The sequence below is a fragment of the Hyaena hyaena genome, unplaced genomic scaffold, assembly GCF_003009895.1.
Source record: "Hyaena hyaena isolate Hyena2069 unplaced genomic scaffold, ASM300989v1 scaffold_1183, whole genome shotgun sequence".
NCBI lineage: Eukaryota > Metazoa > Chordata > Mammalia > Carnivora > Hyaenidae > Hyaena > Hyaena hyaena.
In genome coordinates, this window is record NW_024081817.1 from 342,884 (window position 1) to 363,090 (window position 20,207).

Below are 20,207 nucleotides of genomic sequence, written 5' to 3' on the forward strand. Positions count from 1 at the left end.
ATAACTTAATTTGAGGAACCACATGGGACCCTAGAATCTGCACATTCGCATTTCTACTTAATATGTCTCTTACCCTTCTATTCCACTTTCCCTGACTGGAGTTTTTACTCGAGTTTTTTGTGTTTCTTTGCCTAGTCACATCAAGTACTGAGAATCTTTTGTGAATGAATCAAAGTGTGAGTAAAAGATACAATACATTAAAGTATGGGTGTTTTTTCTGCTCCTTTAGGTTGTGGGTTGTTTGAGGATGGGTTATTTTGCTCATTCTTTCACTAGACCCTAGAAAAATGTCCAGGGTCTAGTAGGTGCTTTGTAAACACTTACTGAACTAGATTGATGGAAGTCAACCCACAACTCGCCAGGTGGACAAAGTTGAGCTCACAGTTTTCTTTCATCCTGTTTTCTGTAAGAAAGTCAAGGCAGAGTATTATAGTAGAAAGAATTTTAACTCTGCCTGTCCCTGGTTGGACAACCTTCAGTGAGCTACCTAGCTCATCTGATTCTCTTCTTTTTACTTTAATCTGAAAATGGGGATAAGGATATCGTACTGGACAGCTGTGAAGATTGATAATTCTTGTAAATCTCTTAGCACATTTTCTGGCCCATAATAGCAATCTGCACATGTTAGGCCCCTCCCCATTTCCCCATCTCATTGGAAATAACACTTGGTAAAAGATAAGTGGATTGCTCTATGACCACAAGTAAGTCAATTAATTGTGGTGTCATCTGTAAAATAAATGTGACTGTTGACCTCATTCAGAAAGATATGAAAATTAATTGATGGTAATGCACATTGGGATTTTTTGCTGAAAAGTACTTAAGGATGACTTGGTATTATTACAAGTTCTATTTCATCATTAATATTATTTATGAATATTTGGCCTTGTCTTGTCCTGGTATGTTTTATGTCTGTGGTCTTAATTGCATTTATTTCCAATTTAGTACCAACTTGCATTTTAATAAAAATGTAGATGAAATTGGAAAACATATTTCCTGTCTTTTATGCGACTTTATTTTTGCAAGGTGGATGATTTTACCTGTTTCAGTGTGCTGCCCATGAAATAGACATAAAGATATCTGGTAAATAGCATTTTTTCATCCTATTTAAAATCAAGCTCAGGTATTTTTTCAGGTATTTAAGTTTTATTTCTTACTTTCCTCACTCTTATTTTGTTAGCATTTTTCTGATGAAGTTCTTCATTATGAGATGTTTGGTCCATTTCAGAAGATAAACATGAATGTTTCAAGTATTTCTGGTAGATGATATATTAGCTAGATGAAATCCCTATTGCCACTTTAATGTCAGGAGGCCCTCACTCCCTTCAGTCTCAAAGGGGGGCTTGTGTTACAGAATCCAGGGATTGCTCTTCTGGGTCCCTTCTCGGTCACCATTTAGCTGTGTGGCCCTGGGGAGAACGTGTCACTTGTTGACTGTCAAACATGAGGCAGTTAGCCTCAACAAACTTTAAGTTTGTTTGCCATTATAGTGTCCGGCCCTTTGCAATGGAATTGTTGAAGGTGATCCTTCCATTTGGTTTTGTAAGAAAACAGAGATATCTCATCTACTCTAGAACATTATCTTCAAGGATACAATCCATTTAACTTTTCTGGTTAAAATTTTAAAACAGTCTTCCTTTTAACTAAAGATCACTTAAACTTGGTATATATTAGAGATTTCAATTAATTACTCAATTTAAGTGTCATATGCTGAGCAGGACATGTCCACTGGGCCAACGGGCTTTCTGTGAAGTCCCATTACTGAGGAAATTGGAAGAACATAGTTCCAATTTCACCCTTTAGTGAGTAGAGTTTTATTTATGTATGTATGTAGTTAGTTAGTTAGAGAGTTAGTTTTAGAGTTAGTAGTAATAGATATAGACATGGATGAATACTTTATCTGTAGCCTGTGTGTGTATATATAGAATATCTGCTTCTGTGAGATATCAATACCAGGAATGTGATTTAGACCATCTGAAATTGCAAGTGTCTCTGTAAACTACTGCAGATACTTCTGACAAAACGCATTTGTCAGTGGTTGTAATTATGTGATACTAACACAAAACTGGAAATCTACTCACTTCTGGTACTTATGAAGCAAATGACCAAGGGCCCCAAATTTCCACTCTGGAAAATTCTATTAATGACAAAGATGTCCAGATAGTTTTAGCCACTCATCTTCATTACTATTGGTGGTCATCAATTTCTCTCTGATTCTATACAGTAGATTTATTTGTAGAATAATCTAATCACATTATTTGTTTTGGCTGTATCAGGGTACAAAATCAGTCTATAGACCACATGAGTTTGGTGGTGTATTTGCTACACCACCTATATCCCTTATTGACACCTCTTTGTCTTCTGACAAGGTGAATTTTAAAGAAAAACCTTTCTTTTCTTTTTTAAAAAATTTTAAATGTTTTTTATTTATTTCTGAGAGAGAGAGAGAGAGAGAGAGAGAGAGACAGCATGAGCAGGGGAAGGTCAGAGAGAAAAGGAGACACAGAATCTGAAGCAGAGCTAGTTGTCAGCACAAAGCCTGATGCGGGGCTCAAACCCAGGAACCACGAGATCATGACCTGAGCCGAAGTCGGATGCTTAACTGACTGAGCCACCCAGGTGCCCTAAAGAAACACTTTTCTAGAAAACTTTTTTTTTAAATCAGCTATCGTTTTGAATTTTCCTCCAAGTGTAAAAATTTTACATGTTTACCTGATAGCTTATTTATCATGGGATCTTTAGACTCACTTCACTCAGAATACTTGGTATAAAATAAATCCAAATGTTCACAGGGTCCTTAAAGATAGTGTTATTCAAAGTGCTAATCCACAGTGCTAATTCACGTTGTCCAGAATGTGAATTGGTGTATTTCTTCCTTCATTTAGACAGTTTTGCTCTCAGAAAAAAATCACTTTAATGCCATTCAGACAGCCAGACTAAACCTCCCAATGCTGGGCTCTTAGTTATAACCCTGGAAGACTCAGGATAAATGTGAGTTCAGCGTTTCTGCAGCTTAGGCAAGAACTCTGTGCCTTAAGCCCTGAGGATGGAGGCACCAGTAGTGTGGATAGGGAAAACATAATCAGTGGATGAGAGGAGTAACCAGCAATGAGGGGGCAGAAATGGTATGACTGATGGCTCCTTAGTGTAGATACTTTGAGACAGCTGGGGCTCTAGCTGAAGAGATGAGATAGTGGCCAGAAATCAGGCACATAGGCTCTGATGTATCTGGGGATAAGGCTGGAGGATGGCCTCCATTTGAGACCATGGAGATCCTTGGGGCACAGCCAAGATTTGAATGAATCAAGGAGGCCCCCATGCTCTCTTGGAGGAGATTGGGAAGAAATTCTTAGCTCAGTGATGTGTGAACTTCAGGTTAGTTGTTCTCTCCACCCCTGAGACCTCTGAGAATGTGGCTGCTTTATTGCCTACAGGATTATTGTCAGGTAACTGAAATGATAAGATGAAATAGTATTTATATCTGTGGCCATTATTACCGTTTGATACATTTTTTTCAACAAATATATTTTTGGCATCAACTACGTGCAAAACATTGTAAGGCCCTGTTAGGAATGTAAATACAACCACAAAATTATTACCTGTGCTTCTGAGTAACTTCTAGTCTCATAAGAGAGAAATTCTGCTGAGAGGGAATACATTGGCAAAAGGCCATATAATTCATGTATATGAATTATAATTCATATAATCAGTTATGTCCCAAACCAACAGAGCAAATTAATGCAAAATGGCCCATTTCTGAAAGAAAAAGATGCACTTACTGCTTTCAAGATCAGTATAGGAAAATTGGTCTCATCAATTTTAGATTTGAAGGTGATGGAATCATGGCTTTATCCATAGCTTTAAAAACTTAGACTTATTTCCCACCAATTTCTTCTCCTATTTGGTTTTTTAAAATGTAAATCAAAAGCAAAAAGAAGTCATATACTTGCCTTGACTTGATGAAAGTGTAAAGTAAATCAAGTGGCAGTTTACTTCCCAATGAACATGTGACCACCGTGGAGTTAAATATTAGATTAAAATATGGCAGCTAATTCTCTGCAAGAATTACATTTGTCTCTTTATATGGGCACTCTACCTAATGAACACATTTCTCTTCTCTTAAATTCAGCCATTGCTACTGGAGCATGAGAAATTAATATATATTCTTATATTCATTAATATTGTTGCTCATAAAAGACCTTTTGATTTTTATCACCCTGAGTTCCCAGAGGCCCATGAAAACCGTCATCACTCCAAACCACATGAATTATCAGGGGAAAAATCCTATTAAAGCAAAACCTTAATGACCACATGCATTTTATATGAAATTGTATCTAAAAAGAAACCGTAGAGCATATCCATCAACATAGAATGAATAAATAAGTGGCAGTATGGTCCTTCCACAGAATATTATAAAGTAGTAAAAGAAAAAGAATTACTACTACACACATACTGTAACTCAGTGTAACTCAATGCCCCAGGGTGTTGTTGAGTGAAAAACGCAAGATGCAAAGAATACACATTGTGTGATTCCATTTCTGTAACAAAGCCAAATCATATCTCATTGGGGATATATCATTAGTAGCAAACCTATAGAGGAAATGATTAACACAAAATTCAGGGTAGTAACTGTCCCCCAGAAGAGAGTGAGGAAATGGATACAATCAAGAAAGAATATGTGGTAGAGTGGTGCTTCCAACCTACTAGTGATAGTCTGTTTCTTAAATGGGATGGTGGACTTATGGGCATTCATTTTATTACTATTATTTAAACTACAGTATTTTGATTTGTACTTTCTTTTGTTTTAAAAATACGGTTCACATTCAGGTTAAAAAAAGAAAAAGACTTTTGAAGAAAGTTCATCAAATTAAACCACAGTAATAAATCTTCTGTGTGCTTGGCACCTGAGACATTGCACAAGATTATAGGAGACAGATGGGGTTGCTCTTAGACTCAGGGAATTTCCCAATGTGACATGATTGGAAGAGATAAGCCAGAATTCCACTAAGCACAAGTGATAATATAATATGAATTCAGAGAAGGAGGTCTTTGGTGGTCAAAGTGGTCTTGGAAACTCTCTAAGGAAGTGAGAATTTGAACTCAACTTTGAAGGATGAACTAAACAGAAAGGAAGCTGGGAGATTATGTTTACTTTTTACTCTATTGTTTATGTATTTCTATTTCTCTTGCCATGTGTAGCACAATTTACGATGGAAAAGAAACTTTGTGGTGTGGAAGAAAAAAATATGTACTCTGGATTCAGACCTGAATTCAAATTTCAACTCCTCTAGTCCCACACTGTGAATCACTGAAATTTCTGCAGACTCAGTTTCCCCATGTACAAAATGCAGAGAAGGATACTTTCCAGGGCTGTGGGGGAAAAAATATTGTTGGCTGCACATTCCAAGCTCCAGAGGGCATCCCAATCTCTTTTTAATACTGCCATTTGGGAATGAGGCTTCAGGAAAAGAATTGTGGCCAATGGGCTAGTGGAACCCTTGAGCTGAGGGGTTCAACATTTGATGGACAGAGTGAAGAGACACATGCTCCCGCTATAGCTCTGTCCTCCACAGAGTCTCCTTCTGAACTTCCCAGTGGCTCTGTTCTTCTGAGAAGTGCTTTACTTTGCTCCCCTCCTTGCAGCTAATGGGCTTCCAGAAAGTCTTGGCTGCCTCCTGCCTTGTTCCTTGGGAAGGCATACGGTAATGTGGGCCAGCTCAACTCTAGACTAGAGGGGGAAATATTCTCTCTTCCCACCATGCATCTATTCTTGTCTCTCCTTGGCTTTGGATAGCCAAGACTAGAACATAACCATAGAATGGGCTGGGGAAGTCAGCTGTAGCACAGCTTAGACATTTCTGGAAGGAGAAATGAGTCTCAACGGTGGTCTAGCCCACGTCACCAGGAGGCAAAAGCTGGGATGAGGACAGAGCTTTAATTAGCAATGCACAGATCTTGCCTTTTCCCCTTGTGTCCTCTGAGCCTATTTTTCTTAGGAGTCTGAGGCATCTTAACAAAGAATTAGGGATTCCTGGCTCTCTCTGTCTTTCCCCACTAGATACATGATTCATAAGTATATGCAAAGTGTCTGGCTTATGAGAGGCCTGCCATTAATGTCCAACCCGTTCTCATTTTTCTCTTTCCTAATCTAGAAATTTCATTAATGACATTCCATAGCCAACGAGGAGGTCACTACTTGATTTCTATTGAAAATAATAATTGAGTCCTGGAGAGCAAGCCAGTGCACCTTCCCTCCAGCCCTTTGGGGTAGACGGTGAGGATGGATACTGAGTTTCTCCTTTGGTTTGCTAGTGCAAAGGGGCAGAATCTCAGATCTGCACACTCAGGATGAAGACCCCTGACTCCCACCATTTGCCTTCACCTCCACATGCCTCGATTCCAATTTCCATTCTGTCTTTGTTTTACAGTTGTTCAGCACATCAAGCGACATAACATTGTTCTGAAAAGGGAGCTAGGCGAAGGAGCCTTTGGAAAAGTTTTCCTAGCTGAATGCTATAACCTCTGTCCTGAGCAGGACAAGATCTTGGTGGCAGTGAAGGTAAGAGAACACTCCAGAATGTCTCATTATCCATGGTTGCACTAATGTGTGGAAGTACATTATGTCATTTTGTATTTGGCCAATTCAGGAGCAAATTATATCTGCTATGGTGGATGTGTTTGAATTTCCTGTACCTAAATGGATAGCGGGAAGGGTATTTGGGGCACATCTAACTGTCTGAGCTTCTTCTCAGGGGCAACCTGTCCGTCTCCAGGCTGTGAATAGCTCTGGGCTACTCCTCCAAGTCAATGCTAAGTCAATCCTGGATGGAGGTCAGTAGGGTCAAACAGAATTCAACCAGCTAAGTCTTGGAGTCTCAGCCCGTCTCTTCAGATTGTTTGATGTTCATGACAAGCTCAGCTGTAGCTTCTTTCTTGAGAATGCTCTAGAAGGGAGACCTGCTTTCACTTTCCCTCTCAGCCTCTGCTCTGCTGACATCTTCTGTTATCCTTACTCTGTCCCTCCCAAATGTTCCCAGAGCTCCAGGATTGTATACAGTGTGGGCAAGATTCCATCCTGCAGTAGATGACATCTCTTGTGGATTCTACCACCCTAGGAGACACAAGGTCTTACTGAAATAAAGGAGTCTGAAAGTCCTTACATCTAGTCATTTCCCCTGAAACTCAAAAAGGAGACCCGGTCTTCAAAAAGATCAATCTTACTGGAGGGGATAAAGTTTCCACTGAGTTCTCTAAAATGCAAGAATTAACAAAAATAGCACAAAAGATGCATTGTCAAAATTAAAAAGAAAACTCACCAAGGTATTGAATAGTATATGTAAAACACTTAAAAGAAGCATATATTTATTAAGTGAATTAAGTGGCAAAGGAATGTCGACTTGGCTAGCATAATAAAATGTAATTTCTTGGCTTAGCAGAAGATGGTTGGGTTTTGTTTGTTTCTTCCAAACATAGAATGTTTACATGAGTGGTGTTGGTTTACTGGTTATAGTCAGGACAACCTTTCATGTTTAAAAAAATCAGATGTAGATTCCATTTGTACTTAGCATTAAAATACTCTGGTATGTACAGAATAGGTAATTGAGGAGAGAGGTAAAATTCTTCTTGAACTTTCCCATCCTGCAGACTAGACACAGTTTCTGTTAAAATTCATCCAAATGAAAAAACAGTACATTTGCTTTCTTTATCATCCAAAGCAACCAACCTGAGTGGATGCTCTTAGACGCTCACCAGAGGTTTCTAAAAGCTGTATTTTAAAGTGAATAAAGGACATGGGGTGCCTGGGTGGCTCCATTGGTTGAGCATCCAATTTTGGCTCATGGCTTATGGGTTCAAGCCCCGTGTCGGGCTCTGCACTGACAACTCAGAGCCTGGAGCCTGGTTTGGATTCTGTGTCTCCCTTACTCTCTGCCCCTCCCCTGCTCACACTCTGTCTGTGTCTCTCCAAATAAATAGACATAATAATAAAATTTTAAAAAAATAAATGGAAGAAAGCACAGAACTTTCAGGGGGAGTAAATGTAGTGTCAATAAATATCATCTTACTAAGGTTGGCAAATGGAAGGGGGAAAGGGAGTCAGAGGAGAGGAGACAGGAAGGAGATACTAGAAAGATGTGAGGTCAAGTAGAGTAGAAGGTGTAAAATAAGAATCATGCTCTGATTCGAGGTGGGGGGGCGCACACAATTCCTGCTGTTGCAATTGCTTCCTCTTTACTTTCATTTACCCAAAAAGTTTGTTATTTTTTAAAGCACAGAATGTTCAGAACATTTGGCAGTGTTATATCTGAAGGCTTTGCTTTCTTCTGCCGCTCTTTTTTCCCTCTTAGGATAAATGGGACTAAGAGGTGCCTCTATTTTTGTAGATCATAGACTGATAAAATATGAGAGCTGGAAGAAGCTTAGGGAAGAGCTGATCCTAATCTAGCCATGAGTTATACACAAGGACACTGAAGACCATGGATTTGTGTTCTGGGTTCATGTTTCCTCCCACTGATATTTAGAGACCACCCAGAGAGCTCAGTCAGCCCATCAGATTCTGAATTCAAATTCTTGAGGTCACAAGGTGAGAATCTTTGAACGTAAAATTCTGAGAGATTTGAGAATCCTAGATGACAGTGTAGGAGGAGCTGAGGAACCTCGGCCAGATAGAAAGAGATTCACAAAATCTCGCAGTAGGTATAGCTTTTCTTTATTGTTATCATTTCTTATTCTTTGCCTGCTTTGCTATATTTCTTTGAATGCCCTTGAAGAGAGGGTGTTGCACAGCTAATTCCAGGGCACTCTCAGCTCTTGGGTTACATTTCCTTCCCAACACACGCCGAAATAAGGTTTCAAGGGCTTGGGCTGGTAATGATGAAAGATCAGACGGCATCACATGTGCGTAGCCAGTGTGGCAGGCTTCCACGTGAGCGCATCTCCCTTGGCTACTGGTGGTGAGACTTCCCTGGTTTGAATCCCAGTCACAGCCCTAATCCCACCTCTGACCTAGACCCAGGACCTAGTCCTCATACACATCCTGGCGTTGCCAATTAAGTTTGCAAATGAGTGACCTACGAAGAGCGCTTGTTAATCAACACCGCTGAAAACAAGCAAACAAACAAAAAACAAGCCAGGGAACAAAACCTTGGATTTTTGCCTTTTCTCAAATCCTGACTCCTCCTCTGCCAGTCCCTTCTTGTTGAAATTCAAACGCAACTGTTATTTTAAGCAGAGAGGACAAAATGCCTGCAGCTCAAAAATTCATTCCAACTTCAAGGTCATACACCTAAGAAGTCTCATCTCAGTGATCTTGCATGTGCAGTTTTGCTAAAATCAAAGGCTTTGTTTGGAAGCAGGAATGACCTCAAGCTTCAGAACGGTTGTCCTGGTTAACTTCCCGGGATCCAGAGGCTTCAGCCTCGAGAGGAACGAGTCAGCTCTTCCCCAGCCTCGGGATGAATGGATCAGAGTAGCACATGGGCCTTTTACCAAGCTGCTCTCACCAGCCTAAGTAACCTGCTCAATTTTAGGAATGCGGGTTGGCCAGCTGAATGTGTGCTCCAAGACCAACCCAGGAGCCTGGGAAGAAACCGTTCATGGTTCAGTCCTAACCACAGGAAAGCGAATTTTTAAGGAAGGAGACAAACTGAATGCAGCTTCCAGGGCCTGCACAGACTGTCACCTCTGAGGAGTGGCTGCGAGAGCTGCCCTCTCCCATTGGAGGCACCCAGGGATGTTTGACAGGCTTTAGGCCCGTTGCCTAGCAACCCTTGCCACATTGATTATGCATGCTAAGAAATAGCAGCTATTGTCCTTTTTTTCGTTCTCTAGAAGGAACTGACTGGTTTGAAATCCAAGGCTTTGCATTCAGACTGACAGATGTCAGTTTCCTGTAAATTCTGGCGCTGCCTGCCCTAGGTGATTTAAGAACTTGAGGGATCCACAGGAATTGGTTTGAGAAGGAAGTGCTCCTAAGGCATGCATAGTGCATTCAAGGGTGCGGGAGGGGTAAGGGGGCTGAGCTTGCCTCTTCCTTTAGAGTATCTGCTTTTTTGGAGCCAACCAGATTGACCTTTTCTTGATATTTTTGGATGACCTTTGTTTTTTAGTGAAATAGATTTGACAATTATTTTTTTCCCTCTTTACGTTGTATTCCAATTGAAGAAATTGTAAAGAGAACGAGAAACAGAGCAACCAGTCTTTGATCAGAATGAGTTCCTTTACCTTTAAGTAACTCAATTGCCAAGGAAACGCTTCATGGCAGTTTCCCTGCATTAGCTGTGGGTGCAATTCGCTATTTTTGGCTCTCTCCAACCTGCATTTCAATAGCTACAGTGCCTACAACATTTTCTACTATGAATGCAGGAGGATTTTTGTTTTTTAAATATAGCCACAAGTGTGCTTTGCAGGATTCATGGCCTCTCCTCCCCATCTCCACTAACTCAGGTGTATTTCCAGAAACCTAAAGTGCTGTACAAGAGAGAGACTTTAGAAAACCTATAGGACCTAAGTCTTATGTTTTATAGATGAGAAAGCCAAGACCCAGGGAAGTGGAGTGACTTCCTTGAGGGGTAAGTTAAAGTGAGTGAGAGGCACCAGCACTAGAACATTTGAGACTAGAAAGGACGAAATCTGACTTCAGCAGGCACTTCCTCTGGGATTTTTGCATTTCATGTCTCTGAATATCTTCTTGTTAACGGAGGAAATAAGGATGATTTTCTTCACAAGGGTTTTGGAAGAACTGACTGATAAGCCCTCTGGCACACTAGCACTCGGCAGCCCCAAAGTCACATCCAACATGTTTTTCCATTCCTGTGTCTGTAGAGCCCTACCTCACCCCCTCAATACACACAGCTCACATTAATCCATCAGCTCTCCATTCAAGTTGCTCTTCTTTGGGGACACCTCCCCTTGCCTGCTCCCCCAGCTAGGTCAGACCTCCTTATTGCATGCTATTACAGCATCTGCTCTTGTCTTTCATAGCATTTGTCAAGGTTGTTCATTCTATATCTATCCTCAGGCTTATTTAATCAGTAGCAAGTTGTGTGTCTCCTCCATTTTAGAGCGGTATTTTTGAGGGTGAGAACCATACTTTTCAGCACATTGTCTAGTATCTACTAACATAGAATCAGTGCTTGTTGAGTGAACAAAGGGATGGACAGATGGACAGATAAACTATAGAAAAAAGTAGCCTTTGAAAAAGTGAAGAGTCTACAGTTGATGTTTCTAGGTGAGGAAATGATCTGATGAGCTACTGATAATCATAGAATTTTATAGCTGAGAGGAACTATAAAGATGATATATAGAGAGATAATGAGAAATCATTTTAGAAATGACTGAACCACTATGCAGATATATAGAACTATTAACTGATGTTCTTTAGCTTAACTCTCACATTTTGCAAGGGAGGGAATGAGAACATAGAGAAGATGAATGACCCATGCAAGGTCACATAGCTTGACCAAGGTCACTTAATGTCAGGTGCAGGACTAAAACTCAGGCCATATCAATCTAATGTTTATCATGCACCACACTCTTATTTACTGAATTTTGCATATGCCCTGGTGGAACAAATTGAGGAAATTCAACACAGTACCACTTATCAAGTAATGGAAAAGTGTGTGTTAGTTGTGCTTATTTGTATGTAAGGTCAAGAGATACTTTCTTGTTTTCCATATAGACATGTAATTCAAGGGAATAGGCAGAAATAAAGAAAACTGGATTCTGGAATGAATATTAACAAAACATCAGAATCAGTTCTGATAAGAAAAGCAGTAGACTGCTCATTGGAAACCTAAGCAGAAGAGGAAATTTATTTGCTCAAGCTACCAGAAAACCTTGCCACTGGTATCCTTGCTTCGGGGACTGATGGATCCAAGAAGTCAGTCCTCCCTGTCTATATCTCTTGGCTCTGCTTTCCTCTGTGTTGACTGTATTCTCAGGCAAGTTATCCCCATGCCGTGGTGAAGACTTGGCAGGGGCTCTGGGCTTAGATCCTGCCATCCAGCAACCCAAAAGAGAGTGCCTCTTCCCCAACCATTACACAAATGTCCAAGGGTTGACTTCCTACTGGCTTGTCTTGAGTTGTGTCACCAGGTCCTCTGACTCACTGGATAATAGTCTGAATATCCAGGCCTGGGTCATGTACATATTCTTGCAAATGGATGACGGGTCAGCTTTGCACAACATGCATGGACTGAACCTGGGAACCATGCTTCCCTGAAAGAATATGAGAGATTCTATCCCTGAAAGAAGGGGTAAAGATCTGAGAAGCAAAAAAAAAAAAAGGAAAATGACCAGCTCAAAAAGGAACTACAGGACAGCTAGGCCTCACTGCTAGAACAGTTGGGATCTAAAAGCTCACTCTGGATCTGAGGTGGCCCTTGTGACCATGCCTTCTTTATCCTTTCAGCAGAAGATGTCAGGGACTGTCCTCTAGGCTTCTTTTCTGATGGAATATAGCTATTTCTTGTCCCTACTGCTTCCTAACATTTGACTTCTGCTTCTAGGCCAACTGCTGCCCATGCAGTTTCTGTCCTCCCCCCTCCCCCCCCGCCCACAATGCAGACTGCTCAAGAAGGAAAATACTGTGTGTTTGGTTGCTCCATTCTGTCTTCATGCCAGGCCACCTATCTGTGGCCCAACCATCCAGAGTGGTCACATGGCACAGATGAGGCCATCTGTGGGGAAGAAGCAACTGGAGCCAATTATGTCAGAATATGTGTAAGACAGAATAAGGGCTCTTAAAGCCCAAAAGGGCTCAAAAAGCTCAAAAAAAGCTCATTCCCTCTCATTCTACAAGAGTGAAACAATTCATAGATGAGAAAGGGTATCAAAAGTTCATCAATTCAAGTGCTCTGCCCAGGCACATTTATCTCTAAGACAGGTGGCTATTTTCTTTCTTTCTTTTGTTCTTCTTTTCTTCTTTCCTTCCTTCCTTCCTTCCTTCCTTCCTTCCTTCCTTCCTTCCTTCCTTCCTTCCTTTCTTTCTTTCTTTCTTTCTTTCTTTCTTTCTTTCTTTCTTTCTTTCATTCTTTCCTTCTCCTTCCTTCCCTCCCTCCCTCCCTTATTTCTTTCTTCCTTCCTTCCTTTCTTTCATTTTAGTTTAGTTTAGTTTAGTTTTTGTTTTTGTTGTGAGAGTCACCATACCAGTCCTCACATCTTGATAAATCATGAGGTTTCCCTCCCATTCCTCCCTCTTCCTGTACTTCCTCCCCACTGCTCCATTTATACTGGCACACGGAATCCTTGTTCTCACAACATGGAAATGGAAGATGACAAGATTAGTATATTTAAGAGAACACCTGTCAGTGCTTCCCTATAAAAAGAGTTTGTATGCCTTAACAGGACATAGCATTGCAGAAAGTGCTATCCATCTTTACAAGTCTCTAGGAATAGAAATTGTAGAACTATTAATGGCAGGCTTATTAAAAGGCTTCATCATCTTTATAGTCCAAACATTGTTTAATAGATTTCTATTGTACTTGAGTGTAAGGCCATTCTTTCCTGGCACGTGTGTGTGTGTGGGGGCACGTGTGTATGTGTGATGCGTGTGTGTGATGTGTGCACTCCCATACAGTATAGGATGGAGAGCAACATTTGCCTAGTGAAGATCCATCCCTCCTGTACTTGAGTCAGCGTCCCACTGATTAAGTTGCTCCATCAATGTCCTCTTTCCAGTAACTTCAACTTTTAACCTTTGAGAGGAGATCTGTTTTTTGTCTTGTTAAGTTGTCTTGTTAACCCTAATTTCTGACTTATCTACAATTTATCCCCATCTCCTCAGACATGCTAAGCCCAAAACAGTGCATTTCACTGGAATGAGGATTCATTCAGTATTCAACATAGCTGTAGGCTTCATTTCACACTTCTGTATCTCTGGAATCTGTGTCTTGCAGTAGTTGCCCCACTTTTTAATTAATTTTAACATGATAACCCAACTGCCAATGGAATCACGATCTACCGTGATCCATCACCTAATTTAGTGAAATTGGCGCCAATTTTTAATTGTATTTAAAGCTTATAAATATATTGTGGCTGCCCCTACTGGAGGACAACTTTTGATTAATTCCTTTGCATCAATATTTCTCTGTTATGACTGTTGCTATGAATAGTTTGATGTCTTCCAAAGACTTAGCATTTGTAATATGCAACTTGATGTGATATGCATGCATAAGCCATTAATTTCAGTACCTAACTTATTGTAAGCATTTTAAAGTGTGTGAATTAGGACTTGGCCTTGTGTTTCCCATTGGATGGTCGACTTGTTAGATTTTGAACCATAAGAGTCAGCATGGCTGTGAAAATAAAGATAGCAGCAATCAACACCCTGGCTATGAATCTTGTATTTGAAGCTGTCACTTGGTACATAATTAAAGTCATTGCAAAGGCCAGTTCCATATGATTGAGTTGATATACACAGAGTGTTGGTTTCTAGTACATAGTGAGCACTGAGTGTGATCAATTTCATTTTCATATAATCATTTAATTAGTCTTTACATTTGTCCTAATGTAGGCGAGCCACTTATTGCACTCTGCTTAGTTTTTCTTTTAGTAAGTTAGTTTGTTTGTTTATTGAGAGAGAGAGAGAGAATGAGCAGAAAAGGTGCAGAGAGAGAGAGAGAGAGAGAGAATTCCAAGCAGGCTCCACACATCAGGACAGAGCTCAACATGGTGTTTTATCTCACAAACTGTGAGATCGTGACCTGAGCCAAAATCAAGAGTTGAATACTTAACCAACCAAGTCACCCAGGTGCCCTGCACTCTTCTCAATTTTTAAGATCTTATTTCTATCAAGCTCTTCTTATCTCTGAATTTATTAAAATTGGTCTTCCAAAGTCCACTTTTGTAAGAATTTGATAAAAACTTCCTCTACCTTTCTGTAAAGAAGACCCTGTAAGTTAGAAGAATCATGTAGTATCATGACTACACCTTACTCTAAATACTTGGCACATTGTTGCCTGTAAGAACCTTATTCTATTTCCCAGTTTACTGTTGTTTTCCAACAGTTGCAAGAGGCAGGTTGACGCGATGATAGTCTATCGAGATGCTTTTATGGAGCAGTGCTGTCTAACAGAAGTATAATGTGACCCCAAATGCAAGTCACATTTGAATTTTTAAATTTCCTTGTATGCACATCAAGAAGTAAAAAGAAACAGATGAATCTAACTGTATTCATATATTTTAACTCAACATATCTAAAATATCATTTTAACATACTGTTAATATAAAAATATTAATTAGATATTTTATTCATTGCAAGTTTTCAAAATCTGGTGTGTATTTTGTGCTTTCAGCACATTTCAATTTGGATTAACCAAAGTTCAAAAGACCACCGGCCAAATGTGGTTGTTGGCTACCATATTGAATAGTACAGGTCTAAGGGGTATCAGAAGAGTCAACAATCTCCATTATCAACAGATCTTGACCCAATCAATTATCCTAACCCAGAGGAACTGAGACATGTTGACAGACATTCTCATGCATCTTTGTTGTTTCATATGGGAGTTTACTCCCTGCCTGCCATATTTTAAGCATGGTGATAGGCATTGGGCCTAATGAAATCTTACTATAATAATCTCTTTTTTTATACTTCACCTTAACTTTGTCTCTATGATGTTAAAAATTATAGGAGAAGAATATGAGATCAGTGTTTAAAACAAGGGCACCAATTTGTGTCTCCTAAGCCACCTGTCCTTTGAAATGCAATGATCATTTTTCATATCTTACCACATCCAGTCACATCAATGATTCCAAATAAACTTTCTCGCCTCTCCTCCGAGCTTCCTGTGAGTTAGCCTTAATATTTCGTGGAAGCATTTGAAATGAATGCCAATTTTCCTTTCGTTTTTTTCCCCCTTACTTCCATTTTGCCTTCACTAGTTTCTCACTTCTGTGCTGAAGTTTATTGCATGCTGCTCAGTTCTTCCAACTCTGAATCAGTGTGTTGAAGGCAGTGACTCGCTGTAGTGCTGGATGAGAACTCTCCCTTGAGACTGTCTTCAGAGAGGGTGGGAGATTTGAAGTGTCAGGAAATTCACCAGGAATAAGAAGAAATGAAGCTACAACGCAGACACCAGGAGTAAGAAAATAGCAATGCTCAATGATGGGGCAAATATGCCTGTCAAGATGAAACTTAAGTGGAGGGATTTGTTAGTGAGGGAAGCTGCCACCTCATGTCCATTGCCAAGGACTCGGGGAACCAGCCAAGCTTCCCTTAATTGAGTAAAATGACAATCAGCCATAGTACTAAAACAGAGATGATTTTTATAAATAGGGTTGATAGCAGGATTTTTCCAGCTTCTGATTGCTGTCTGGCTATGTTTCCACCCTTAGAAAAATTCTGCCCTCCAAGTGCCAAATTCAGAAGATGATTTTGCCCAACTTGTTACTGCCATATTTTCTGAATCTCTTAAAATAGGATTGAATCATAATTTAGAAAAGGGACCTGACATGCAAAAATGGATGGGCATATAGGATGAAGCTAGGTTTGTGGGATGTACTCACCCCACAAATACTGAAATCTTTCTTAAATCCAAAAATTTTACTGAAGTACAGCTTCTGACATTACACTAAGAGCACAGTCTCTTCCCACAGTGTATTGCCTTGGGGAAATGGAAATGAGATACTCATTAGCTCTTTTAGTTTGGTATCCCCCATACAAAAATTCTCTCTTGTCTCCCATCTGCCATCCCCTATCCCACTACCTGACTCTCTCCCTGTCTCTCTCTCTCTCACACACACACACACACACACAATCTAGCAATCCTGAATCAATACTACATAGCTAAAACTTGAGAAGAGAGATTACATGGAGAATTTGTTCATGCCTTGTGATAACAGCCTAAAGGGGTCAATAGTCTTCACTAGTTCACCTTTAAAGACAGGCTAAGGTCCTAGAAATCTTAGTGACACAGGGCAGCTTCTGAGTAAGGAGACTTGATCTCTGAGAAGACATCACAGGCTTCAAAGGGCTTTTGGAGGGAAATGGTGGCAGCCCCGGGGGCACTGCTCTTCTCATATTGGGTCATCTCTATACCTTATCCATACATCTTTGGCCTTCCTGCATCCTCATACAAGCAAATCAAATACAGGCCTAGTGTGGTTTTGTTTCCAAATATCGCTCTCTACCAGGGACCCTGAGAGGCCTCTTACCTTACACTATCTCACTCAGTCCTCCCAGTGACCCTGAGAAATAGATGATATTGTTACCCTCACTCCACAGAGAATACCAGAGAGAGATCCAGAGTAGAGTCAGAATTTGAACCCAGATTTTTTTTATTCTAAGCTAGATTGCATTCTTTTTGAGTCTCACTATTGTGAGGATCTGTCTTTTGTGGGTTTTATTTTTAATGTTTCTTTATTTTGAAAGACAGAAAGAGGGGAGGGGCAGAGAGAGATAGAGAGAATCCCATTCAGGCTTCACACTGCCAGTGCAAAGCCAGTCATGAAGCCTGACACCACAAACCATGAGATCATGACCTGAGCCAAGATCAAGAGTTGGGCGCTCAACCTACTGAGCCACCCAGGGGTGTGTTGATGATCTGTCTTTTGACCGGAAAGAGAGCACAAATGCTTGGGGCCAGCCCTCCAGGAGAGAGGGCATTGGGAAGTCTCCTCCTCATCCTTACATTCTCTTGCCTTCTTTCTCTGCATGTATCCAGGCCCACTCACCATCTTTCCAGATGAACAGCCACTTTTCAGTCTTTACCAGTGCTCTCTCACCTCTAGCTTGCTCAGACCTCATGGGCCCAGGGTTCTTTTATTTGCCCAACGTTGGATTCTGTTGTCAATGGAAGTCATGGAGACAGACACGTACCCAAAACCATAATGCAAATCTGAGTGCAAGAGGCATTCCCATGTGTGTATTTTGCTCCCAGGCAATGACAATGTCCATGTCCTCCATGTTCATCTTCTTGCCCTAACTGTGACTTTTTTCTACCTAGAAGTTCAGCAGAACAAAACACTGGTTGGATTAAAAAACAGCTAAAAAGCAGTCCCACAGATAAAACCAACCTAAACAATTGATGAAGATAAGCACTTTATACCTCCCAGCACAACAGGGATAGGAGCTTAGTTTGGATGGGGACAAGCCCAGTTTTTGGAGCTTCGAAGGAAGCAGAGGCCCAAAGTGCAGGCTCTCAGCAACTGTTCATTTTGTTATTAAATGAAAAAATGTGCAGTTTCCGTGGCAACAGCCCTACCAAAGTTTTATGGCCTCTATGAGTACTTGCTGGCACAAATCAACTCACTTTTCAAAGCAGGTGCTCTTAAGGGATGCTTCTTGGGAAACCACACACTAACGTGAGAATGAGGGATCCCCACCACCAGACCCTTTTTTCAGTCAGTACCTCCAGACTTTGGCAAAAGAGATAAATGCCTCTAGCCTAACGAAAACTGTAGGTATAATTTCTGTCTCCTTGGGTCAGGTCATCAGTGGGAGGAAAGCTTCAAATCCTGCTAATGGCAGTTCAGGAAAACACTAGATCCTATACAGATTGTAGCAGAAAAAACCTTGCAATCTTGCTGCTGCCTCTGTCATCTTAATGTTCCCTTGTCACTGATGTGAAGCAGGCCCTGCATATTCACTGGTGCCTTCCTGGTGGAGAGCAGCCCTGGGCATGGTAAATTACATATTGCAATGTCACTGTGTGGCAGACTTGATGATGAACCTCCTGACCCTCTTTGGGAATGAAGGATTTGCTCCTTTGTTTGCTATGAAGGTCTGAACAGATAGTTCTTAACTACCAGCAGCTGGTGGGGTCTCAGGAAGTCCACTCAAGATCATACTCCCTTCCCAGTGGCTTCCATCTAATGGCCAACTGATATGAAGCTACAAAGACCCAGCCCCTTTGGCTGAACTCAGGGCATCTCTGAAGGGTTATCCCATAGGTCATGTGGAGGCCTGTGGAGACTGCATCATAGCTCCACTCCCCTGGGGCCCTGTGCCTCCCAGCAGGGGCTAATCCCAAGAACATGCCCCACTCAATGTCTTGGCTGCTAACTTCTATCCCAGAGTCTTTTCCTCAGGAGCTTAACTTGTGGCACATTCCGAGGTCTAGAAGGTGCTCAGTTCAAGTGTGTCTCCCACCCAGGAGAGCAGAGTCAAGGCAGCAATGAGCTGTACCATGCAACATGACCACCAGGGGCCTGGCAGTGCTCTTTGATCCTGACACAGTGTATAGGCTTGCACTCTGTATGCATCTGACAGGTGACAGTGCTTTCATGATGTTCCTGAGTGACTTTGCGTGTGCACATTTGCCCTCTGACACTGAGAAAGACTGATGGAAGTCTCTGGAAAAGGGATTCACATACTCACATGCCCCCTCTACCAGGAGGAGTCCTCTGGCCATCCTTTCTCCCTGTCCCTTAATTGTGGCTGCTGTCACAAATTACTATAAAGGGAGTGGCTAAAACAACACAAATGATTTCTCTCATTGTTCTGATGGTCAGATGTCCAAAAATCAGTTTTGCAAAAGCTAAAGGGAAGATGTCAGCAGCACTGGCTCTTTCTAGAGGCTCCAGGGTAGAAAATATCTCCCGGCCTTTTCCAAGTTTTAGAGACCACTTGCATTCCTTCATCTGTGGCCTATTCTACCCTCAAAGCCAGCTGTGTAGTACCTTCTGTCTTGTCTGACCTCTGCTTCTACCCTTACATCTTCTCTCTCCTGACCCTCCCACCCTTCTCACCCAAGAACCCTTGTTTGGAATGACATTGAGCCTACTTGAATAATCCCTCTACATCAAGATCCTTAACTTAGGGGCCCCTGGGGGGCTCAGTTGGTTAAGCATCCAACTCTTGGCTGGTTGGTCATGAGATTGAGCCTTGCATCAGGCTCTGCGTTGACAGCGCAGAGCCTGCTTGGGATTCTACTCTCTCTGCACCTTTTCCCCTCTCAAAATAAATAAATAAACATTAAAAAACAAAAAGATATTTGATTTAATCACATTTGCAAAGCTGCTCTTGCCATGTAAAGTAATATATTCATGGATTCTGGGGGTTGGGACATGGACACCTTTGTGTGGGTATTATCCAACCTCGGACACCAGTGCCCTTGCCAAGTTAGGACTCCAGGTGGAGGGATGGACACACGCAGAGACAGGAAGTCACAGCCTGAAGTCATTTGGGCAGCTACAGATATTTCTTAAGGTGGCAGCATCGGTTTCAAGAGAAGCATGTCAAGTGATCAAACTGGACAGAGATGCAGGGGAGC

The 20,207-nt window shown here is 41.2% G+C and overlaps 1 protein-coding gene across 1 annotated transcript in view; it reads left to right on the forward strand.

The window, feature by feature from the left end:
• The window catches only part of LOC120224503 (BDNF/NT-3 growth factors receptor-like), a 107,505-nt gene that overhangs the window by 79,570 nt on the left and 7,728 nt on the right, over nt 1-20,207 (forward strand). Inside the window, exon 4 of the mRNA XM_039222734.1 lies at nt 6,426-6,556. Coding sequence (XP_039078665.1) covers nt 6,426-6,556 — 131 coding nt within the window. The remainder of the gene's footprint in view (nt 1-6,425; nt 6,557-20,207) is intronic.